We start from the raw sequence: 25,965 nt of genomic DNA, 5'->3' as shown, positions 1-25,965 counted from the left end.
AGTCCTTACAGCATTTTGGGGCAGATTTACGGAATGCTGGCAGTTCATCCCTCTAGCCTCTAGCAGCAAAGACCAGATCCTCATAGAGAGGTTTAAAGGGATAAAACCTAGAGGATCACTAAGACAACACCCAAAGCCAAACAGGCTTGTTGACACAGCAGGTCCAGGCTCTCTTAGGGCCCTTTACACAAAATGATTATTGGCCATACTTGGCTGATTACCAGCCATTTTGGCTGATAATCATTTAGAGTAATAGCACATGTTGAAAGACCACAATCAGCCAACATGCACAATGTCGATATAATCCACTGTTGAACAAGGCTCACAAATGTATAAAATACATAATAAAAGTTGCTCAAGTCATGCAAACCAGTTATTTTAGCAAGTTGTACAAGAATTTTGCACATCTGCCATAATTAATGGGCGCTACTGTTTAACTGTATGCAGTAAACGCCTAAGCTCCCTCTAGTGGTGACTGAAGGCAGAGAAAATGTTATGTTTGGTAAACATGTCTTTGAAACTCAAAGTAAGGTAAAGGGCATGATAAACATGATAATATGGCAATGGTTTAATAGTGGAAAAGAAATTATATCCAATAGGCTATGTTCACACAATGTCAAAAATATTAAAAAGGCGGCCGATTTTTATATTTAAAATAACGTCCGTTTTTGCTGAGATTTAACTGACTGCAATGCCATTGCATTAGAGTCAATGGGAAGACGGACGTCCAATGCACGCAATGCATTGAAAAACAGATGTTTTTGCCGCAGACGTCAAAATAATGTACATAAACATTATTTTCGGACGTCTTTTGCAAACAGCGGACGTTTTTTATTTGTAGTTCACACACAGTTTTCCTTTTGTCACCGTTCTGTCTCCGTTTTTGCTATTAAATTCAATGGACTTTTCAATTAAGCCCCATCCAATGCCCGATTAGTAACCAAACTAGAATAATGTGCAAACACCTGTCAGTGCATTAAGGGGAGGTCAGGCAGCTAAGTAACGTCTGTTATTTTAGACTCAAAATGACGAACGTCATTTTAAACAGAGATGAAAAAACATTGCGTGAACATAGCCTTAGACAAACATACCAAGCCACACTGGGTAAGATCCCGGGGAACCTAAAACATCAGGGTATGTGCCTCAAGTGTTCTATGCCATAGATGTGCCAACAAGCCATGTTCTTCCTTAAAGGGGTTATCCAGTGCTACAAAAACATGGCGACTTTTCCCCACTCTTGTCTCTAGATTGGGTGGGATTTGAAACTCAGTTTTATTGAAATAAATGTAGCTTTATTGCAAACCACACCTGAACTGGAGACATGAGTTTGGGAAAAGTGGCCATGTTTTTGTAGCGCTGGATAACTCCTTTAACTACTTAGTCTTTTCCCAGGTGTAGATAATTAAGCTCCTTCTTAAAGGGGTTATCCAACGCAAAAGACTCCTGTCTCCAGTTCAGGTGTGGTTTGTACTTAAGCTCCATTCACTTCAATGGAACTAAGTTACAAAACCTGCACCCAAACTAGAGACAAGAAAGGGAGCTGTCTCTGAAAGAAAGTGGCCTTGTTTTTTTTAGCGCTGGATAACCCCTTTATTGGTAAGCCTAATTTCCTGACTATCAGCTGGGTAACCGTAGGTTATATTTGTTCTATATGCAAGGTGGTTGGGTGAATTTCCGTTTACACTGACTTATCATTGTCTTGTGTGTTTTTTGCGTAGAAGGGACTGTAACAAGGATAGGCTAATGTGAATGCAAGAGATCAACCGTTAGCAATGAAATCATTGTTATTGGCGATAGGTTTTGTGATAGATAGATAGATAGATAGATAGATAGATAGATAGATAGATGATAGATAGGAGATAGATAGATAGATAGATAGATAGATAGATAGATAGATAGAAGAGAGATAGACAGATGATAGATATGATTAAATAAGGAGTAACGGTCCTAAATTGATTTGCCAGATTAAATTCTGCAGTAAAAAAAAACTTTAGTGACTCATTTACCAAAGAGGAAATTCATTACACAAGAATTTCATGTACACAATACTCTACTTGTTGTAGGAAATCCTCTCCCTGAATGTTTATTGCGCACCTATTCATTGTCCATAAGGCTTTACAATTATACGTGTGGCCGCACTTCATCCTCTAAATAAGCCACATACCTTATCTCCCTATACACAACTTGTGTAGAGTTCATGTGTATATTAGGCTGTGAATTCTTTTTTCCTTTCCTATCAAGGGAGCAGAAAAAAAAACAGATTCCTAGGTGTAATGGATCCGTCTCGTGACAGACACCAGTGGCGCCCAGTGGACCCCATGGATTTGGATATATTTTGTTATATATAGTGTTCTGCCTGAGATTTTACTGCTGCACTTAGAAGAATCTGCAATGGAGGCTACAAAGATCCATTGGGACACCGCATTACCAACATCAGAACACATGTGACCCTAAGGACGTGTCTGTGTTTAATCCTGTAAGAATGTAGGTTAATAACTAATAAATGATAATAAATAAATAATTTTAAAAAACATTATATGTTACAAGGCTGTGACAAGTTGTTATCCCACAGTGACAGTCCAGGAACAAATATTCAGAATCCAGGAACTACTCAGAGTGTGCCAAACAATTGTGCCAAAAATTGGCTTCTATGACGAGCACCACTTTTATTATGTGTTTTAGACTTTTCCCAGCATCCAAGAAATTTTACTCAATCATGCATCTTAAATGAAGCAATTTTGTCAAACAAATATCAATTTCATACGTGGAAACCATCAGAAAGCTGATGTTGATTGAACTGCTATTTGAGGGGTTGCCCCATCATTAGACGTTATCCCATATACTCAGGACGATGCACAACTATTGGATCACAAGGAGATCACAAACATTCAGCTATTTCTATGGCTCCCTTAGAAAATAAATGGCAACATGAGTCTCACTTCTGATGGGAGATTTGAGTACCCATTCTTAAGATCATAGTGGGGCCAAAAGGATCAGACCCCTGCTATCCACTGCAATCACATAGTTATGCCCTATCCTGTCATCCTTAGAATAGGGGATAACTTCTAGTCATGGAAAAACAAGAAAAAAAAAGAAAAAGTGTCTGTGTGAACAATGTTCAATGTCCCATATATATCATTCTCACTGATGTGTTACTTAGGCTGCCACAAGCCTGCTTGTCTATCTTTATGTAAATATTTGCTGGAGCACCATGCTAAGTAGCTTTAAAACTTCTTATACATCCAAAAAAGAAGAAAGAGTTTTGGGGTCGCCCCCTTACTCATGCGTCACGGCAGTAAGGAACGCCCACTCCATTCTATGCACACCTGAGAGAGCCCACAGCTACCAATGTGAACCAGTATGTGAACATATCAAGGAATAAAATAAGGCCGGGTTTACATATGTCCGGCGGTGCAGCGGCGTTTCCCTCCGGCGCAGGAGAAAAGCGCCGGAGGGAAACGCATCTTTGAACTGATCCCATTGTTTTCAATGGGATCGTTCAAAATGTGCGGCTGTGAACTAGTGGCCGCCGCATCGCCGGACCGTCGGTGCGTCAGGACGTGTCTTGCAGCGTCCTGACAGACCACCGCTCCGGCGATGCGGCGCCGCACTCATTATAACGAATAGAACGCCGGATGCCTGGCCGGGCAGGACGCATCCCGTACAGCACCGGCATCCGGCGTTCAGGCGAAGAGGATTGCCTTTGCAGCGCCCGGGGGTCCTGTGAAAGCCCACCCAACGGGGCTGTGTATAACAGTGTAAATAAAACCTTTTAAAAATCAATAAAAAGGTGTCCTGTTTTTATTTTTTTTTATGCATAAAACTATTTCATTACAGGCAAGGTCGGCTGTAGCTGGCTGTAGGGTCCTACATAGGCCTGTACAGGGAGTAGCTAAAGTGCTGAACTACGGTGAACTGTACAGCCTGCGTACACAAAAGATATCTATACCCCTGTGAGCTCCCCATATCATTTATATACCCCCAGTGTGCTCACCCCCCTCCCATATAGCCCCCCTGTGAGCTCCACATAATATTTATATCCCCCCAGTGTGCTCTCCCCCCTCCCATATAGCCCCCCTGTGAGCTCTCCCCCCTCCCATATAGCCCCCCTGTGTGCTCTCCCCCCTCCCATATAGCCCCCCTGTGTGCTCTCCCCCCACCCATATATCCCCCCAGTGTGCTCTCCCCCCTCCCATATAGCCCCCCTGTGAGCTCTCCCCCCTCCTATATAGCCCCCCTGTGAGCTCTCCCCCCTCCTATATAGCCCCCCTGTGTGCTCTCCGCCCTCCTATATAGCCCCCCTGTGAGCTCTCCCCCCCTCCTATATAGCCCCCCTGTGTGCTCTCCCCCCTCCCATATAGCCCCCCCTGTGAGCTCTCTCTCCTCCCATATAGCAGGCAAAAATGAGATGTGAACATACCCAAGGGGTCTGCCACTATACTATACTGCAAGTACCTTAAAATCACTTTGAAAATGACAGGAAAACCTATAGGGAAAAGAAATGTCAACTTTATGAGAGCAAATTGTGACAACTGATGGCAACTGATGACAACTGATGGCAACTGATGGAAAAAAGGATAGAAAAACTGATGACAACTGATGCATTTTTGGCATCAGTTGTGGCATCAGTTGTGGTCAGTTTTTAGGCAAAAAACGCAACTGATGCCAACTTATATATGTAAACCCAGCCTAAGAAAATGAACGACTAAGGCCGGGTTTACATATGTCCGGCGGTGCGGCGGCGTTTCCCTCCGGCGCAGGAGAAAAGCGCCGGAGGGAAACGCATCTTTGAACTGATCCCATTGTTTTCAATGGGATCGTTCAAAATGTGCGGCGGTGAACTAGTGGCCGCCGCATCGCCGGACCGTCGGTGCGTTAGGACGCATCTTGCAGCGTCCCTGTGGACCGCCGCTCCGGTGATGCGGCGCCGCACCAATTCAATCGAATAGAGCGCCGGATGCCTCGCCGGGCAGGACGCATGCCGTTCGGCTCTGGCATCCGGCGTTCAGGCAAATAGTAACCACAAAATAAACATATATCTCCCCCTGTGTGCTCTCCCCCTCCCCTATAGTCCCCCCTTGGTCCCCCAGTAGTATATCACCCCCCCTGTTTCTCCTCCAGTAGTATATAGCCCCCCTGTTGCCCCCCCAGTAATATTTAGCTTCCCTGTGTGCTCTCCCCCAATTAGTATACAGCATTGCTGTGCGCTCTCCCCCAATAGTATATAGCCCCCCATGTGCGCTCTCCCCCTCCCATATAGCCCCCCTGTGCGCTCTCCCCCTCCCATATAGCCCCCCTGTGCGCTCTCCCCCTCCCATATAGCCCCCCTGTGCGCTCTCCCCTTGTAGTATATAGCCCCCCTGTGAGCTCCCCCAATTAGTATATAGCCCCCGTGCGCTCCCCCGCAAATCCCATTGAAAATGACAGGAAAACATACTGGGGAAAAAAATGTCAACTGATGAGCGCAACTTGTGACAACTGATGGGAACTGATGGAAACTCATGGCAACTGATGGTTTTTAATGAAAAGACGGATAAAAAAACTGATCACAACTGACGCATTTTTGGCATCAGTTGTGACATCAGTTATGGTCAGTTTTTAGGCAAAAAACGCAACTGATGCCAACTTAGGCCGGGTTTACATATGTCCGGCGGTGCGGCGGCGTTTCCCTCTGGCACAGGAGAAAAGCGCCGGAGGGAAACGCATCTTTGAACTGATCCCATTGTTTTCAATGGGATCGTTCAAAATGTGCGGTGTGAACTAGTGGCCGCCGCATCGCCGGACCGTCGGTGCGTTAGGACGCATCCTGCAGCGTCCTGGCGGACCGCCGCTCCGGTGATGCGGCGCTGCACCAATACAATGGAATAGAGCGCCGGATGCCTCGCCGGGCAGGACGCATGCCGTTCGGCTCTGGCATCCGGCGTTCAGTCAAATAGTAACCACAAAATAAACATATATCTCCCCCTGTGTGCTCTCCCCCTCCCCTATAGTCCCCCCTTGGTCCCCCAGTAGTATATCACCCCCCCCCTGTTTCTCCTCCAGTAGTATATAGCCCCCCTGTTGCCCCCCCAGTAATATTTAGCTTCCCTGTGTGCTCTCCCCCAATTAGTATACAGCATTGCTGTGCTCTTTCCCCAATAGTATATAGCCCCCCATGTGCGCTCTCCCCCTCCCATATAGCCCCCCTGTGCGCTCTCCCCCTCCCATATAGCCCCCCTGTGCGCTCTCCCCTTGTAGTATATAGCCCCCCTGTGAGCTCCCCCAATTTAGTATATAGCCCCCGTGCGCTCCCCCGCAAATCCCATTGAAAATGACAGGAAAACATACTGGGGAAAAAAATGTCAACTGATGAGCGCAACTTGTGACAACTGATGACAACTGATGGAAACTGATGGCAACTGATGGTTTTTAATGAAAAGACGGATAGAAAAACTGATGACAACTGATGCATTTTTGGCATCAGTTGTAACATCAGTTGTGGTCAGTTTTTAGGCAAAAAACGCAACTGATGCCAACTTATATATGTAAACCCAGCCTTATATATGTAAACCCAGCCTAAGGCTGGGTTTACATATATAAGTTGGCATCAGTTGCGTTTTTTGCCTAAAAACTGACCACAACTGATGTCACAACTGATGCCAAAAATGCATCAGTTGTGATCAGTTTTTCTATCCGTCTTTTCATTAAAAACCATCAGTTGTCATCAGTTCCCATCAGTTGTCACAAGTTGCGCTCATCAGTTGACATTTTTTCCCCCAGTATGTTTTCCTGTCATTTTCAATGGGATTTGCAGGGGAGCGCACGGGGGCTATATACTAATTGGGGGAGCTCACAGGGGGGCTATATACTACAAGGGGAGAGCGCACAGGGGGGCTATATGGGAGGGGGAGAATGCACAGGGGGGCTATATGGGAGGGGGAGAGCGCACATGGGGGGCTATATACTATTGGGGGAGAGCGCACAGCAATGCTGTATACTAATTGGGGGAGAGCACACAGGGAAGCTAAATATTACTGGGGGGGCAACAGGGGGGCTATATACTACTGGAGGAGAAACAGGGGGGGTGATATACTACTGGGGGACCAAGGGGGGACTATAGGGGAGGGGGAGAGCACACAGGGGGAGATATATGTTTATTTTGTGCTACTATTTGCCTGAACGCCGGATGCCAGAGCCGAACGACATGCGTCCTGCCCGGCGAGGCATCCGGCGCTCTATTCGATTGAATTGGTGCGGCGCCGCATCACCGGAGCGGCGGTCCGCCAGGACGCTGCAAGATGCGTCCTAACGCACCGACGGTCCGGCGATGCGGCGGCCACTAGTTCACCGCCGCACATTTTGAACGATCCCATTGAAAACAATGGGATCAGTTCAAAGATGCGTTTCCCTCCGGCGCTTTTCTCCTGCGCCGGAGGGAAACGCCGCCGCACCGCCGGACATATGTAAACCCGGCCTAAGTTGGCATCAGTTGCGTTTTTTGCCTAAAAACTGACCACAACTGATGTCACAACTGATGCCAAAAATGCATCAGTTGTGATCAGTTTTTCTATCCATCTTTTCATTAAAAACCATCAGTTGCCATCAGTTTCCATCAGTTGTCATCAGTTCCCATCAGTTGTCACAAGTTGCGCTCATCAGTTGACATTTTTTTTCCCAGTATGTTTTCCTGTCATTTTCAATGGGATTTGCGGGGGAGCACATGGGAGCTATATACTAATTGGGGGAGCTCACAGGGGGGGCTATATACTACAAGGGGAGAGCGCACAGGGGGGCTATATGGGAGGGGGAGAGCGCACAGGGGGGCTATATGGGAGGGGGAGAGCGCACATGGGGGGCTATATACTATTGGGGGAGAGCGCACAGGGAGGCTGTATACTAATTGGGGGAGAGCACACAGGGAAGCTAAATATTACTGGGGGGGCAACAGGGGGGCTATATACTACTGGAGGAGAAACAGGGGGGGTGATATACTACTGGGGGACCAAGGGGGGACTATAGGGGAGGGGGAGAGCACACAGGGGGAGATATATGTTTATTTTGTGCTACTATTTGCCTGAACGCCGGATGCCAGAGCCGAACGGCATGCATCCTGCCCGGCGAGGCATCCGGCGCTCTATTCGATTGAATTGGTGCAGCGCTGCATCACCGGAGCGGCGGTCCGCCAGGACGCTGCAAGATGCGTCCTAACGGACCGACGGTCCGGCGATGCGGCGGCCACTAGTTCACCGCCGCACATTTTGAACGATCCCATTGAAAACAATGGGATCAGTTCAAAGATGCGTTTCCCTCCGCCACTTTTCTCCTGCGCCGGAGGGAAACGCCGCCACACCGCCGGACATATGTAAACCCGGCCTTAGTGGTGTATTCTTTGCAGTCTGATATGGTGCTCTCCCCTGCCACCTCTGTTCATAACAGGAGCTGTCCAGAGCGGAATCAAATCATGTCATAGACAAAGGTGGCAGCAGAAAGCATAGTCAGACTAGAATGAATACACCACTTTCTGCAGGGCATACAGCAGCTGATAGTTACTAAAAGGCCTCGGAGTACCCCTTTAATAGGCCTCTACTTTATTACTTTCAGGGTAATAAAAACACACGATTAGGTTGTGTTGTAGATTTCAATGCCACAGTGATATTCTTCCATTACTTTCTATTGGAGACCGCAATGCAACCTGATTGTGTGTTTTCACCCTGATGTTGCCCTGTTGTGAATGAGCTGTGGTCTGAATGGCTCATTAAGAGCGTAATGACTCCTGTAAGTGTAATGACTAATCCATGAAGAGCCCATCCAGACACTGGTTATTCCTAGGTTACCAGGTTAGGTGGATATTTATGTGTTCCAGAACATCAGATAAAAAGCCTGGCTGATCTGACTATTCACACAAGTCCAAATTAGAAATACATATACAGCCATATTAAGATGTGTGACAACCTGTTTGTGGATGTTTTCCATGGGGCAATAGATTTGTTATGATTCTGGGGTCAAAGGACACAGACCCCAATTGATGGAATCCTCTGATTTGTTTCAGTGACATGTATACCATATTTATCTGTAGTATCACAGTGCAAATTTCCACCAAAATTTCTTGGAGATGTATTTTACAAATTAGTTATTTACATTAACTTTTTTTTACATTAACATTTTGTGATTTTTGTATTTTTTAGCCTCTATGCTATGATCTGTTTTTACCAGATTTAGGTAAAACATCAGGTTACCAGGTTTAGATAAAACATACAGTAACTGCTTTATATTTTTGAAACAGCACCACTCTTGCCCTCAGTTTGCGTGTGGTACTGCAGCTTAATTCCATTGACATGAGTAAAGCCAAGTTGTAACCTGAGAACAAGTGTAGTGCTGTTTATGGAAGAGAGCAGCGTTGTTGTTGTTGTTGTTGCATTTTTTATTGTTGTTTGTTTTTTTCTTGATAAAAATCTGGGAGAGGTGGCAGGCAGTCTAAATACAAAAATAATTCTCCTACTTACCTTACCAATTACTTAGGCTGTGTTTACACTGTGCATTTTTCTTGCCCCCATCTGTGACGTCATCGCCTGATAGGCCCCGCCCTCTTAGCGGCCATTGGTGTGGGAAAATCTAGGGGTGGGGCCTATGTGGCAATGACGTCACGGATGGGGCGGGGCTAAGTGGTGCTAGGGGCGGAGCGATGTGGCACAAAGCCTGCGAGGCTCCACCCACATATACCAATCCAGAGGTGATAAAAACGACTTTTTACCAGAACAAGCACCATGAGGTATAATATAAAATAAGTAATGAAAGCTGTAACATTTACCCTTTACACCTGTGGAGAGCAGTCAAAATGCAAAAAGGGGGTGACAGTGTCACTTAAAAAATTGAGGGGGGGTTAAAATTATCCCCCTATTAAAAATTCGAATAACACCCCTTTTCCCATTTTCCAAATATATAAATGTGAACATTAAAGGACAACTCCGGCGGGACCCGCCCCCCAAAAAAAACAGACACACACAGACACCATACTCACCATCCCTCCGGTGACGATCGCCACTCCATTCGCCCGCCGTCCGCCTCACCGTCACCTGCGTCCACCGTCCAGCGATGTCTCTTGCTTCCGGGTCCATGAGAGAGAAAAGGCTGCCAGTGCGCTTGCGCACCGGCAGCCTTTTCATTGGCTGGAGCGCATCACATGGCTTCCAGCAAGCTCAGCCAATCAGGGCTGAGCAAGCTGGAAGCCATGTGATGCGCTCCAGCCAATGAAAAGGCTGCTGGTGCGCATGTGCACCAGCAGCCTTTTCTCTCCCATTCACTCTCAATGAAGACGCCAAAGAGGAAGAAGACCCGGACCGCCCCGCAGCTCTGACTTCACCCGTCACCAGATGCTGCCCGGGAGAAGAGGACCGTGATGACCGTAATAGGTAATGTATACATTCTTTAACTTCCGGGGTGGGGGGGTCGGGGGTCGGAAAGTGGGGGAAGGGGGCCAGACCGGGTATTTAACCACATTACAAAGTTATATAACTTTGTAATGTGTGTCAAATAAGCCAAAAAAAATTTTCGCCGGAGTTGTCCTTTAATAAAACAAATTATCTGGAATTGCTGTATGTAAAATGAAACTATGTTTTTTTTCTATAGTAAAACAAAAACTACTTAAATTTATTGTCACTGTGGGGGAGATTTATCAAACATGGTGTAAAGTGAAACTGGCTCAGTTGCCCCTAGCAACCAATCAGATTCCACCTCTCATTTTCCATAGAGTCTGTGAGGAATGAAAGGTGGAATCTGATTGGTTGCTAGGAGCAACTGGGCCAGTTTCATTTTACACCAGTTTGATAAATCTCCCCCTGTATTCATACCCACATGAAGAACTCATTTAGCCTGTCAGTTTTACTGCGTAGTGAACCCAGAAAATATTATTTTCTCACAACCTTGGGTTACTTCTTTTTCAATTTTGTCCTACCAATGTTATTCCTGGTTTTGTAATATATTAGATGGCAAAATAAAGGGTTGCAGGAGAAAGGACAACTTGTCTCTAAAAAATAAGCTTTCTTGGGGTGCCCTCACACATCTTTTTTGTGTGGCGTCTTTTAAGGCCACTAAAAAATGTTAGAAAAACTGCCAATGTGTTGTTTTTGTTTTTACTGCATTTGTGTTTTTTTTCTGTCATTTTTTACTTTATGTGTGAATGATCTTTATTGCAGTTTAGGTGTTTTTGTGTGCTGAACTTTTTATTCTTCTGCCATCACATGACCTAGCTGCTGGACCACAAAAAGGTGCAAAAACGCCACAAAAAAAAAGCCATACGCACAGCAACGGTGTTTTTGAGGCAACCAGAACAATCCTATTGAAGTCTATGGTAGAAAACCACAATTTGCAAAAAAAAAGCCACACCCTTCGCATGCTGCATTTTGGCAAAACTGCCACAAAGCCTCAAAAAGGCCAGAGAGGAGAGAAAAACACCACGCCCAAAAAAACGCCATGTATGTAAGGCATATCATAAACTTCCACTGATCTTTTTGCAAAAAAAAAAAAACATGGTGTTTTTATTGGCATTTTTCCAATATTTTAAGGCAGTGTGAAGCCAGCTTTACAACTCTGTCAGTGAGGGAAATAAAAATGTTATAGGTCTTAGGTCTAAAGGTGGGGAGGTAGAAAACATTAGCAGAAAATCATCATTTTGGTGGTTGGGAAGTGGTCGGAAAGGAGATAACCAATTAAAATAAAAATAAAAAATTCAGGTTAAAAAAGCAAAAAACACACAACTTCACTAATCCCCCTCCCCACTGCTCTGTCACCATGAATGTTACACTTTGTTACAATGCTTATAAATCTTACAGAGATTACCCTTTAGGGTTCAAACCCACTTGCCGGATCTGCAGCCAGTCTCCTTGCTGCGTTTTTGCAGGGAGACTCGCTGCAGATCCCGGCTCTATACTTTCATTAGCAGAGAAACTTGCAGCAGGAATGTACATCCCTGCTGCGATTTTGTCTGCAGCCCTCCCCATTAACCCCCTAGCCGCCGGACATTATACATTACTGGGTCCCCGTTCCTGCTTGCTTCGGGGCTCCCGGTGTCTTCACGGCCCGCCAGGCCAATCAGTGCACTGCCGCATCCCCCGGCCGCACGATCGCCCCCCGCAGCCCCCTGCAGCCCCGATCACCCCCGGCCGCATGATCGCCCCCCGCACCCCCCGGCCGCACGGGCTGCGGGGGGCAATCGTGCGGCCGGGGGCTTGCGGGGGGCGATCGTGCGGCCGGGGGGTGCGGGGGGCGATCGTGCGGTCGGGGGGTGCGGTGAGCGATCATGCGGCCGGGGGATGCGGGCGGCGATCATGCGGCCGGGGGGTGCGGGGGGCGATCCTGCGGCCGGGGGGTGCGGGGGGCGATCATGCGGCCAGAGGCTGGGGGCGATCGGGGCTGCAGGGGGGGCGGGCAGGATATACATTACCAGGTCCCTGCTCCTGCTTGCTTCGGCGGCTCCCGGAACGTTCTGCTCGGCCAATCAGTGCGCTGCCCTGCCGCAGCGCACTGATTGGCCGGGCGGGCCGTGAAGACACCGGGAGCCCCGAAGCAAGCAGGAACGGGGACCCGGTAATGTATAATGTAGGCTAGGGGGGGCTATGGGGCTAGGGGGGCTGCAGACAAAATCGTAACAGGGATGTACATCCCTGCTGCGAGTTTCTCTGCTAATGAAAGTATAGGGCTGGGATCTGCAGCGAGTCTCGCTGAAAAACGCAGCAAGGAGACTCGCTGCAGATCCGGCAAGTGGGTTTGTACCCTTAAGTTTCTCCATTATCAATTAGATGTATTTATTGCATGAATTTACCTTTTGTATTGACCTAATTTAATTCCTACAGTATATATACACATAGACATAAACCCAAGCACACCTGGGAAGGAGACTGAACCAGTGCCTAAATGGTTAAGGATCATGCAAAGGAAGTTCCTGATAAAAAAGAAAAAAGAAAGTGTATTGAGTTGCAGTACATCTCTTGGCCAGCAAGGTGTGCTGTGGTCCTCGTTTCTGTATGTTTTGGTCTTGAGACTACACTTTCATTTGTCTACAGCTGCAGTATACAGTACAATGTGGAGGGACAGGGGGGTCACCAAGCATTTACCTTTATCATGGAATTCCTGGGGGTAGCTGAAAAAGAAAGAAAAGAAATGTGAGGATAATCCTATTATCAGACCATACTTCTGTTAATTAGAAGAATCAATCTGTTATATAATCGGAGATAATACGGCCGGTTATAATTATACTGAGCAGGCAATAAAATGCAGAACTTTTGCCCTGAAGGTGTCATCGCAGCGGATGTTAAGTGTGTCATCGGTGCCGTTAGTCAGGATTTATAAGCGTTTTAGTGTTATCCAGTTATTCCAAACTGTGTAAATTGGTTGATCTCTAACAAACATATTATCCAAATATAATTACCATATTCACACTTATACTCCTTTTATTGCCTATAATTTAGCAATTATCAATGACCTGAATTGTGTAAAATTGAATTAGTATAATAAGAGACGATGCTAGATAGTGTTATGGCTGTGCAAGATGACAGCGCATATTTAGAGTAAAAGGGAAATGGCCAGACACTAGTATAGAAGATATATTTAGAGTTCATCATAGATAAATAGATATAGAATACAGATAGAGAGAAGGGATAGATGATAATAATAATAATATTTATTTCTATTGTGCCAACAGATTCTGCAGCGCATAGATAGATAGATAGATAGATAGATAGATAGATAGGAGATAGATAGAAGATAAATAGATAGATAGATAGAAGATAGATAGATAGATAGATAGATAGATAGATAGATAATAGATAGATAGATAGATAGAAGATAAATAGATAGATAGATAGATAGAAGATAAATAAATAAATAGATAGATAGATAGATAGATAGATAGGAGATAGATAATAGATAGATAGATAGATAGATAGATAGATAGGAGATAGATAGATAGATAGATAGATAGAAGATAGATGAGAGATAGATATAGATACAATTAACCCCCCCTTTTATGTGGTTAAACCTCCTGCTCCCTAGAAAAGTGACAATGAACAATATATGTGTATCACCTGAAATTGTGTCTAATATTATATTGTGTTTTATGATCATGCAGCGATATACACATCCCATACAGCCATTCAGAACTACCAACTATTGCAAACATTTTTATTGACCTAATAATAAAACATAACTGACGGCTGGCTTTTATAGTGATACATTAATACATCCAATGTCAACAGTAAGTGCTGTATCAACAAAATGATTCTAACTGATCTTAAAGAGCCAAGTCTTTTATTTTACAATGGTTCCCGCTTCAATTCTGGAAGTTTATTTATTTATATATTTTCTAAAGGCCAAAAACTTAACTCCACCCTAAATAAGTAGCGGGTTTTCCATCTTTTATCATTATATTCATATCCATATGGTGAATCATATTCATATAGAGGTCAAAGGGTAAAAATATAAATGTATAATCAGTTTACAGTATGCTCCATAGCCCCATCTAGTGGTCATGTAGGCAGAGAGAATTTTAGCATTTTTACTTAATGTCTATGGAGGGGATTTGGAGCTAACTGACAGATATTATGGAAAAATAAAGAAATTAATAAAGATCTTTCTACTTATTTACAGAAAAGTGACTATGTAACATGGCCAAAACCTCAAACATAACCCTGATGTATTACTGAGGAAGTAATGTTTCTCCTTGAAAACTACAATTCCCATCATGCATGGACAGCTAAAGCTTTGGAGAGCTGCAAGTTTGGTCTATGGTGTCGTCTACACACACAGAGTAGCACTTATATGTTTCTGTGCAACGCCTAAAAACAAGTAGCAGCATTGGGGCTGAGATGAAGCTGTAGGTATAGGGTGATACCTCCTAGAGTTTTCACCTAGTTGTTGCTTTCTTACACTGTAGACTTGTATAGCTTGTAATTTGGAGCATACAGAACATAAATAAGGATGGCACTGAGCTGATTTTGTAAGTGGATGACAGTTGAGCAGGAAGGGGGAAGAGGAAAGATGCTCGATAACTGGAGAAAGGAAGCATTTTTGTCTAATAAGATATGTTACTAAGTGCCTATTAAAAGGAGTATTCCACTCAAACATAACTTTTTATATGTTGCTGCCCATGGTGAGACTAACAATTTAGCCCATCCTTGTTATTATGTATTCAGTCTCCTTCCCTCAGTTCTGAGCTGCTGCTTTCTGCTGGCTGGCTTCATCTGCAACATTGTAGCTTTTTTGTTATGCTGGGAGGGTTGATCACAGTGAGTTCATCAGCAAATTGACCTTAGGTTACCCCCCCCCCCCCCCCCAGCATTACAAAGAAGCTACATTGTTTTAGATAAAGCCTGTCCAGGACTTTTTTACATCAGCCTCAAAAGAAAGAGTGATGAGGGGAGAGAGAGAGAGAGAGAACAGCTCGCACACAGATTTTTGTGTCTTCAGTAGAAAGCAGCATCTCAGAACTGGTGGAAGGAGGCTGAATAGATAATAACAAGTATGGAATGAATTGTTAGTCTCACCATGGGCAGCAACATATGAAATGTTATGTTTGAGTGAAAAACCCCTTTTACAGTCTTTAAACACAACTGGGGATTGTTAACCAAGCCAGAATCTCTTCCAAAAGAGACAGTTATCCATCTGTAATGTTTGGGGTTCTTGCTCCTTGTCAGTACAGCTCAGAGAAAAAGTGAGAATCCTTTCAAGATCCTTTAAAGATTTGTTTAATTCAGTGAAATTCTTTCATCTGTTAAAGTAATTGCATCATTTTAAAATTTTGCATAACGCCTTTAATTTAGTAAACTGGTTTATCATCTTTATTGTTACATATCAAAAAGTCATAGCTAGTGTAAATCTAGTATAACAAATATACTGTTACAGCTGCGCGCACTTTATTAGTAATAACCTCATAGCCTCTATTTTACCACAATGGCTTCAAGCTACAGTACAATATATACAGAAAATAAGTCTTGCTATACAAGCAATGATGGAGCACTAATTTATCTAAAGTCAAGTGACATGTTTGTTCAAGTGACAACTCCTATGTGTAGAACGTTACACAAATGATATTTGGCCATTTTGCTAGAACTGTAAAATTTGCATTAGGTCAATCAATATGTGTGCACATTTGATCTGTATGTGTCATGAATAATGTCAGAAATTGGATAATGTCGACATGTAGATAATGGATGATTGGAATTAATTATCATGTTTGAAAGCATCTTTAGAGCCATGTTCACTATGGAGAGCTAACAAAGAGCCGACGTGTTTGTGACATTGAATGTTATATGTTAATTTTTCATTGTTATCTAAATATCTATCTCCTATCTATAAATCTATCTAAGAATTCAGAATGAAGGCAGCACTCGTGTAGCAGTAGATGTGGTGCCCAGCAGTATATACCAGCGACCACCTGGTATATAGTGATATAAATCGGAAGAATACCGCAGCAGCACTCGTGGGATAGAATTCAACACAACGTGTTTACTTCCCCAATCTGCAACGTTTCGCTCTCCACACTGCTTGAAAAAGCTCTCAGTGTGGAGAGCGAAACTTCGCGGATTGGGGAAATAAACACGTTGTGTTGAATTCTATCCCACGAGTGCTGCGGTATTCTTTCGATTTATCTATCTATCTATCTCCTATCTATCTATCTATCTATCTATCTATCTATCTATCTATCTCCTGTATATCTATTTATCTATCTATCTATCTCCTATCTATCTATCTATCTATCTATCTATCCATCTCCTATCTATCTATCTATCTATCTATCCCATACCTATCCATTGTAATTAGAGATGAGAGAACCTCGAGCATGCTCGAGTCGATCCGAATCCGAAGCGAATCGGGTTCGGGTTCGAGTCGATCTGAACCCGAACGTTCGGCATTTGATTAGCGGTGGCTGCTGAACTTGGATAAAGCCCTAAGGCTATATGGAAAACATGGATATAGTCATTGGCTGTATCCATGTTTTCCAGACAACCTTAGAGCTTTATCCAAGTTCAGCAGCTCCAGCTAATCAAATGCCGAACGTTCGGGTTCGGATCGACTCGAACCCGAACCCGATTCGCTCATCTCTAATTGTAATACAAGTGGTCCTTGTCTGTTGGCATTCTGTTCATCCTAGCAGACATAGCTTGGGTATTTGTAGACAAGTTAAAGGAGTTATCCAGCAAAAAAAAAATTTCTTTCAAGTCAACTGGTGTCAGAAAGAGGTTTTCTATGGGGATTTGCTGCTGCTCTTGACAGTTCCTGTCTCGGCCAGAGATGTCAGCAGAGAGCACTGTGTCAGAATGTAAATAAACAACACTTCCTGCAGGACATGCAACAGTTTATAAGTATGGGAAGACTGGAGATTTTTAAATAGAAGTAAATTACAAATTGATAAAACTTTCTGACACCAGTTGAAATGAAAGAAAAAAATTTTTGCTGGAGTACTTTATTACTGTACATCATTTACCAGTAGAAGCACCTGTTGATACATACCTAGATTTTATGTCCTTTATCCTCTTTATAAGAGCATCTTTTCTTTCCTTTGCCTTTTTGGATAAGCTTTCTGCTTTTAAGACATCACACAGATATGTTTCCAAATCTAGAATAAAGAGAAAAGGAAAGTAAAATGAGTCAATATTTTTTACATTGTATTTTTTACACAGATTTCGGGGTAGGGCTGGTCTGTTGCCCCCTGTCTCAGCAACATTTAACAGAAAAGAAGCTTCGGTGCAGAAAGAAATGTCTGTCAACTCTTTCCAAGTACATAAATATTAGAGAATTTCATACATAGCATCATTTTTATTCTAGTTTCCTTCCTCCATTTAAAACATATAAATACTTGCCTACACCAAGTGTTCCTGTGTACAGGGGGATTGGATGTGCTAACTTTCGGCAGAACTAGCTATCGATCGAGAGCTTTTGAAGGTATATGACCACCTTAAAGTGACTCTGTACCCACAATCTGCCCACCCCAAACCGCTTGTACATTCAGATAGCTGCTTTGAATCCAAGATCTGTCCTGGGGTCCGTTCGGCAGGGGATGCAGTTATTGTCCTAAAAAAACACTTTAAAACTTGCAGCCCTGTGCCAAACTGGAGTGGCCTAGAGTGTCTGTGCATTAGGCTAGCACAACCTCTCTGTCCCTCCTCCCCGCCCTCTTCATCATTAGGAATGCTCCAGGCAGATTTTCTCCTATTCGTCACCTGTGTGAGCATGGCACATGGGCTGGATCATTAAGGCACCTGTGCAGTGTTTACTGCAGAGGAATAGGAAAAATCCTGCCAGTGGCATTTCTAATTATGTAGAGGGTGGGGAGGAGGGGTAGTGCAAGGTTATGGCTCAGATACTCTGCAAGTTTAAAAGTAGTTTTTTAGGACAATAACTGCATCAATTAAAGAAGCAGTTCCCCCCAAAAAAAATGTTGGCACCGCGGGGTGGGAACGGAGCCGCGCTGCGGGAAAACGATCAGCTTCCGTGAACATATGCGCAAGCGGCTACCGGGGGGGCAAAAAATAATTTTTGGGGAATTGCTTCTTTAAGCTCCATTTACTTTAATGGAACTGAGCAGAAAAGCCCTGCCCAAGTTGAAGACAAGAGTGAGGCTGTCTCTGGAAGAAAGTGGCCATGTTTTTGTAGCACTGGATAACCCCTTTAGGTCAGTAATTGGCTGAGCATGATGTGACTGCTGAGATGAGTCTGTCTCACAAGTAGCAGCCAAAGCGTTCAGCAGGGGACTCAAAGATATCACAGGAGGATATGTTAAATGATCACAGGGGGAGTATGTTATGTTATGAGTATGGGTTGGTTTTTATTTTCTGTGCAGCTACAGCAATAATTAAAAAAACAAAACACCTGACTGCCCGGAGTATCCCTTTAAGCTGACCACATATGTTATATAAGTTATTGGCTCAACACTCGGTTTGATGAAAGCTGTTCCTCTCAAACTTCTATATACATGCACACTCAGCATTAATTCTGAAAGGGGAGAACAAAAGGATCAGACATATTGAATGGCAACCCAAGCTTTCTTTTTTCCAACATTGGCAATGAAAAAAAGTCAAGGCAACATTCCTAAAGCTAGATCCTGCGCTAATCGATGTGTTCAGCCTACATCATTGTGCATGGCGGCCTTTAGAGTATGGACTGTATTTTTACACTGCTGCAAGGAACTCTCTACACCATTTATCAGAACCACAAAATCTAACATACTAATAAAGCCCATTTAATGATAAGTAAGAAGGCTTTTAGGAAACCAATGCCCATTCTCCAGGCAGCATTGCTGTTACATCTTAGACATTCCAAGTCCGGTAACAATTTGTACTTTCCCATTCCATGCAGTATTTCATTTCAGTGCACTAACAACCTTCACAAGTGAAGTTCAAGTCAGTACAAATGTGCTGTTATACTGACATAAATGGTTCTCTTACCACTGACTCTGCAGGTGGCTGCTATTAGACTCTAAAGCTACGACATTCAGGGGAAATATTTCAAAATGTACGCTAGAAGTGTTAACGGCACTGTTTATAGGGCACTTTAGAAAGTTGTATCTATTCCAGTCAGTAACACTTAGCATTCATATAGTAGTGTCCAGCTATCTAGTTTCATCTGGAAGCTTTTTGCATTTAAATACAGTCTGGTTGCTGTTAGTATTCACTAATAGATGGCCCTGTTTAAAATCACAGCCACAGACTATATCAGGGATAATGCTCAACCGACACTGTATTTAAACTACTGTTACCCACAGCCGTGGGTAAGAACGGAGGTCTAAGGACTCACATCCTAACAAACAGTAAGTATCCAAGCAGTCAGACCTCCTCAGATCCAGTGGATAGGTGATAAATGTTTTCACGGGAATATCCCTTTAAGAGATCAAGTGACGGCTGCAGACCACAACAAGGCATGCAACTCAATGTATAAACTTGTACTGCAGCTGTAACCACTTTATAATATAAATCAGCTGCACTACAATGAATCCTTTGTGCCAATATTTTATAATCAGTAGGTGTCTGACCTCTGGGTCCAGCACTGATCCTAAAAAGAAGAGGCTATAGTGCTGATCTAGTGAATGGATCCAGCTGCAGTTCCGTGCACTGATGTCAGTGATGCCAGTGAGAAGCAGTGCTGCAGTTCTCTCTTTTTCAGTATTATTTGGGGTCCCAGAGCTAGCACTCCCACCAATTATATTATGAGATGGAATTACCCCTTTAATCTACATTATATATGCTGACATAAAAAGGGAGTTTGATAATAAATAGGGAATTAATTATTTCATTAGCATTTTATATAAATCTTTTCCAGTGCTGGGTGACTGCCTAGGACACCAGCTAAGAAAAGGTTCTGTCTTGTTTGTTGTTTATTGTTTTGTTTTTTTTTTTTTTTTTTGCTGTAGATCAAAAACTGCATGTGCAACAATCGATGAAAGCACAAATATATGCAGGACCTGTTAGGGTCCTATTACACAGAGCGATTTTTAACAATTAACGACTAACGATAAACAATAGGAAAGGAGATTGTTTATCGTTAACCTGAAATCGTTCACCATATTACACAGAATGATAGCCGTTATGGTGCGTTTACACAGACAGATTTATCTGACAGATTTTTGAAGCCAAAACCAGGAACAGACTATAAATAGAGATGAGCGAACCGGGTTGGGGTTCGAGTCCATCCGAACCCGAACGTTCGGTATTTGATTAGCGGGGGCTGCTGAACTTGGATAAAGCTCTAAGGTTGTCTGGAAAACATGGATACAGCCAATAACTATATCCATGTTTTCCACATAGCTTTAGGGCTTTATCCAACTTCAGCAGCCACCGCTAATCAAATGCCCAAAGTTCTGATTCGGATTGACTCAAGCTTGCTCGAGGTTTGTTCATCTCTAACTATAAACAAAGAACAAGTCATAAAGAAAACACTGAGATTTCTCTTCTTTTCTAACCCATTTCTGGCTTTGGCTTAAAAAATCTGTCAGACAAATCTGTCTGTGTAAACACACCATTAGATATGATCGTTAATACGATCGTTATTGCGGTCGTTACAATGAACGTTTACTCCAGCTGATCCCAACCAAAAAATGAACAAATGTGCAATTACACTGAATGATTAGTGAAAAAATGCGGAACTAGAAAGAACGCATGTGAAATTACAGCAAACGATTAGTGAACGATTAACGAAAATCAGCGATCAACGACATACGCACGATTTTTCAATCGTTGCCTGCAATTACAAAGACCGATTATCGTTTAAATTCAAACGATATAACGATTTTTCGCACGATAATCGTCCCGTGTAATAGGGCCCCTACTGTAGAAGGTCCTCTACAGGTTGGAGATGACATGACCATATCTGTGCAGGTATCTGTGCCTTGGTAAGGCTACGTTCACACATCCGTTGTTTTGTCCGTAATTGCGGGCACACAATCGGGGACAGAACATAGGAACAATGTTATTCAATGGCCCCATGCCACAAAAAATAGGACCTGCTTTAATATGGGCCCAGATCGCTATGCTAATGAAATGGCAATATAGTGCTCCGTGAAACAGATAAGACAATAGCAGCTCCTTATGGGATTAACTCTTCCATGGTCACAGACTATGCTCAGTAGTGTTTGACATTTATCTCAATGGGACACCGGGAAGTGGTGTATTCCTTCCAGTCTGACAGGGTGCTCTTTGCTGCCCCCTCTGTCCCTGACAGGAATTGCCCAAAGCAGAAGAGGTTTTCTCTGTCAGTTGCAGTCAGCTTCTGTCAGCCTAGTTATGGACCAGTGATTAGGGCAAAGGGTTAGAGCGCGAGCAGGAGGGTAAACCACTGGATATTAGGTATTGGCTCAAAAATGCCCCTATTAACCCCTTCAAAACCCATAACTTAATCCCTTCTGTTCTGAATTAATTCTTTAAAAGATGTGCAATTTCCCTATCAGTCTAGGGCCTTTTGGTGGCCCTTCTTGATTTTTAATATGGAATGTCTATGAATGGCTTTGTTATAGAGAAAGTTGTGCTATTAAATGTAAAGTATGTATTCGACAATGTATGGCGCATGTGATAAAGATGCATGAGAATTGCACAGCGTGTCAATAGACTTTATAAATATCAAATAATGTCATTTATGTGACTTTATGTGTTTTTTTTTCCCTCCAGGACTGTATTGTCTTTCCTTAGTTCCACAAACTCCTAACAGCATGTGCCAGAAAGATCTGCAGGAAAACTAGCCCTGGAATCAGTTTCACCAGGAAAGTCTAGCTGAGATAAGAAGAAAAAAAAGTATCAAAAATGTTAACACGACATTCCTTCCGAAAATAGATAGCAATATTTGTTTAGCTACTGTTTACATTAACAATCTCGACTGCCTCGGAGCAGCGCTCTCCAGAGAGAAAATGTACTGCTAGACTTAAAGGAACAGTTAATACAAGCGCAAAGGGATGGGAGCCCAGATAAGTGATAACATACCATTTACAAATTACTTAGTGTCAATTACGAAGAGAAATGATTTGTGAAAATAGAGATAAAATGTACCACAAGCACTTGGGTAAAATAGAGCAGAGGAAAATGCTTTAAAATGAAATAGGATGATCGCCTCCGACAATCTTAACTGCTGTGATAAACTGCTTATGCCTAATGTACAGGCTTATATGGTGATGAATACTCGCAGGTGGGAATTTTAAAGGTGGAGAGTGAGGCCTCCTGGAATTGGGCTCGAAAACTGGTGAATGGAAAATCAGGAGCCTGCAAATTATAGATAAACGCAATGGGGCACATGTATCAAGGCGTCAGACGTCATAAACGTGATGGAAGCGTTCTAGGGAAAGAGAGGCTTGTTTACCTGGTTTTTATTAAAGGATTTACAGACAATGATGACATTTTTTTTGTAAAATGAAAGGGGTGTGGCGAGACTATTATAATTACTATGATGGATTCCTATGTTATAAGCCATCTGTTTTTCTAAACAAAGGTCAAGAGATGCTATGGTGCCCAAACATTAGATTAATGTCTGTTAGATCTAAAAATTTTGGCAGGACTGGCCAACTACTGTATCTGATGTATATATGGGTGTCTCCTACAGCAGATGATAACAGAAAGAAGGATAGGGCATGTTGGATGTAACTACCCCTCCTAAGCTAGCCTGTTGTATCCACCCTGGGTCACATGGAACCAGAGCCAATTCTAGGCTTTGTGACGCCTGGCGCAAAACTCAGACAGATGCCCCATCGCAGAACCTCATTCGACCCCCCCCCCCCCCCCTCCACACACACACACGCTAACTGCCCACCCTGTCACCCACCTACAACACCCCCATGCACAACAAGCTAACAGCCTGGCAGATCACCCACCCCAGCACGTCCCCCGCCCACCCTAACCAAAGCAGAGTGGAGGCGGGGGATGAGAGCTATCGGGTGACGTCTAAGACCAATCCTGGTGGTACGGGGGTGGGCATGGATATCGGCAATGATAGAGGTGAGTGGCTGCTGTCATTTTTGTTAAGTGATCTTAAGTAAAATGACAGCAACAGGGAAGATTATGCCACCCCCTCCGGGACCGTACAATCTGCCTGCCTGAACTGGAATACTCATTCCACCTCATGGCAGAAGTGGGCCTACATGGAACTTTAGCCCAGAGGAGACTGCCATTATCCCAGGACATCCAGTCCCATCAAAGGGCTCTTTTACTATATTACCCTCAAGGCATACCAGTAGAGGGTCCTACATTACAGGACCTGTGAGGGCTTAAGGCCTGGCCTGGCCATCTGGGTACCTGAAATGGCTGCAACTAATAGCCTGCACCCCACTTCTTGGGTGATCAGTAGGACTACAGATTACAGATTTCAAGATTACCTACCAGGAAATAACCAGACTGCAACCAAATATCCATTTTGGAGAAGAGGTAATGGCCTTTGAATACCTTATTTTACTTAAAGGAGAAGTCTGGTGAAAATTTTTATTAAATTATTGTATTGCCCCCTAAAAGTTATACAAATCCCCAATATACACTTATTATGGGATATGCACATAAGGAGCTTTTTCCCTGCACTTACTACTGCATCAAGGCTTCACTTCCTGGATAAAATGGAGATGTCACGACCCGACTCCCAGAGCTGTGCGGGCTGTGGCTGCTGGAGAGGATGATGGCAGGGGGACACTGAGGGACACAGGGCACTGGAGGGACACTGAGCATCCCTCTGCCATCATTCTCTCCAGCAGCCACAGCCCGCACAGCTCTGGGAGTCGGGTCGTGACATCACTATTTTATCCAGGAAGTGAAGCCTTGATGCAGTAGTAGGTGCAGGGAAAAAAGCACTTAATGTGCATGTCCCGTAATAAGTGTATATTGGTGATTTGTTTAACTTTTGGGGGCTAATACAAAACTGTAATAAAAATTTTTGCCTGACTTCTCCTTTAAGACGGAGTAAGACAGGGATCCCCATACTACACCAGCTCAGAATAGTATATCGCTTTTCTCCATGAAGTGGCATTCTGCCTGGGCTGCAATGTCAGGTCTCACTGCAGAGATGCTGTTACTGACTGATAGATACAGTTCCCATCTCTAATATCCACACTTATCTTTAAAGGGAATCTTTCAGCTGCAATTCACCTTCCAAACTGCTGACACAGGATTAGGTCAAGAAGACACAAAGATCCAGAAAATAGAAAAATGCTTTTTTTTCTGCAGTACAAGGAGTCAAACAGTTGTTTGACACCTACTCATTCCTATACCTGACCCTGCTGGGGATAAGATTCCAGCTGACTTTAAATCAAGCAGGGATAGGGATGGGAGGGGAGCAAGGAGTCTTTACTGTCATCAGCTCTTTAGGAGCTTCTATGTTATAGAGGTAAATATGTATATATGAGAGAGATGTCATGTAAATAAGGGTCTGGTTGGCTAAGTTGGCTGGGTCTCTGAAACAACCAAGTGGGATTTTTTATGCCGTTTGCATAACTCTCATAGTTGTAATAAAGAGTTTAAATAAGAGGGTAGCAATATGGTGCTCTAGTAAATGTAAAAATAAAAATAAATAAAAAAAATAAAAAATAAAATAAAAAGGCCAACATGCTACATAAATGGAAAAATAGAAAACCTATTTCAAAGAAAAATCAAAGAGTAAAACTAGCAATGGCGGCAAGGAGTTAACACTGTACCGCTATTAAATCACTTTACGGCAGTGTATTCGGTGCTCAGTCTAAGTTGCGGGATGTTGACAAATCCTACTAGTTGCCGTTCTTAACTACTTTACTTTTGGAGCGCTCTGCTGGAAATTTTGAAGTGATTGATCGCAGCAGGAAAAAGGTAGAAATAGGGCATAATGAAAGGCCGCTGCACATTTAGAGGACAAATTACTGTTATATGGCTCCTGTCATCACAGTTTAGTTACAGTAACACTGTATTGAAGTAGCACTTGTACATGATCAGAACCCTAACACATCTTATAGGAGAAAGCCACCAAATGTGTAGTGACTAGGAAAAGTCTAGTGTTATGTGCTGTCACAATATTTAATGTTTGCATATTTGCACATAATAATTTCTTAGGATCCCGTTTTGCTGATATGGTTGTGTGGTCTGTAAAACACTCCGAAGTAATAGGTTGTGGTATAGCCTGAATGCTGCCTTCTTAATTTATTAAAAGGTCAACCAGTGTTTGCAGGATGCATCTATAGACACCACATTATTTAGGCAAAAAGTGACAGTCAGCATGCAAAAACAGAAAGCAGTGAGAGTGCATTATATGGTCGTACAAGGTAAGTATTACCCGATACCACCCAAAGCTGGAATCAAATGCTATCAGTCTCATCAGCAGAGAGAAGATAGTCAGTGGGCAGAAACTTAGGCAGGTGAAGCCTGGTGGTGAATATACCCCATGTGAGGGGGTAGAAGACGCCTCTCTGCCTTGGTGAGGGTATCTGAACATAGGATTATGGCAGCAGTGAAATAAAGGAAAGGCAAACTACAGTCCTGTTGGGGAAATAGCCTAACATTTATCTCATAT

The 25,965-nt window shown here is 43.4% G+C and overlaps 1 protein-coding gene across 1 annotated transcript in view; it reads right to left on the bottom strand.

Moving 5' to 3' along the window:
* The window catches only part of SKAP2 (src kinase associated phosphoprotein 2), a 191,553-nt gene that overhangs the window by 150,692 nt on the left and 14,896 nt on the right, over positions 1-25,965 (bottom strand). Inside the window, exons 2-3 of the mRNA XM_069958762.1 lie at positions 17,482-17,587; positions 13,089-13,114 (exon numbers count right to left, since the gene is read on the bottom strand). Of these exons, the coding sequence (XP_069814863.1) occupies positions 13,089-13,114; positions 17,482-17,587 (132 nt within the window). The remainder of the gene's footprint in view (positions 1-13,088; positions 13,115-17,481; positions 17,588-25,965) is intronic.

Source organism: Dendropsophus ebraccatus, chromosome 2 (genome assembly GCF_027789765.1).
Source record: "Dendropsophus ebraccatus isolate aDenEbr1 chromosome 2, aDenEbr1.pat, whole genome shotgun sequence".
Classification (NCBI taxonomy): domain Eukaryota; kingdom Metazoa; phylum Chordata; class Amphibia; order Anura; family Hylidae; genus Dendropsophus; species Dendropsophus ebraccatus.
Note: the sequence above shows the minus strand (reverse complement) of the source record. Positions and strands in the feature narration are given on the sequence as shown.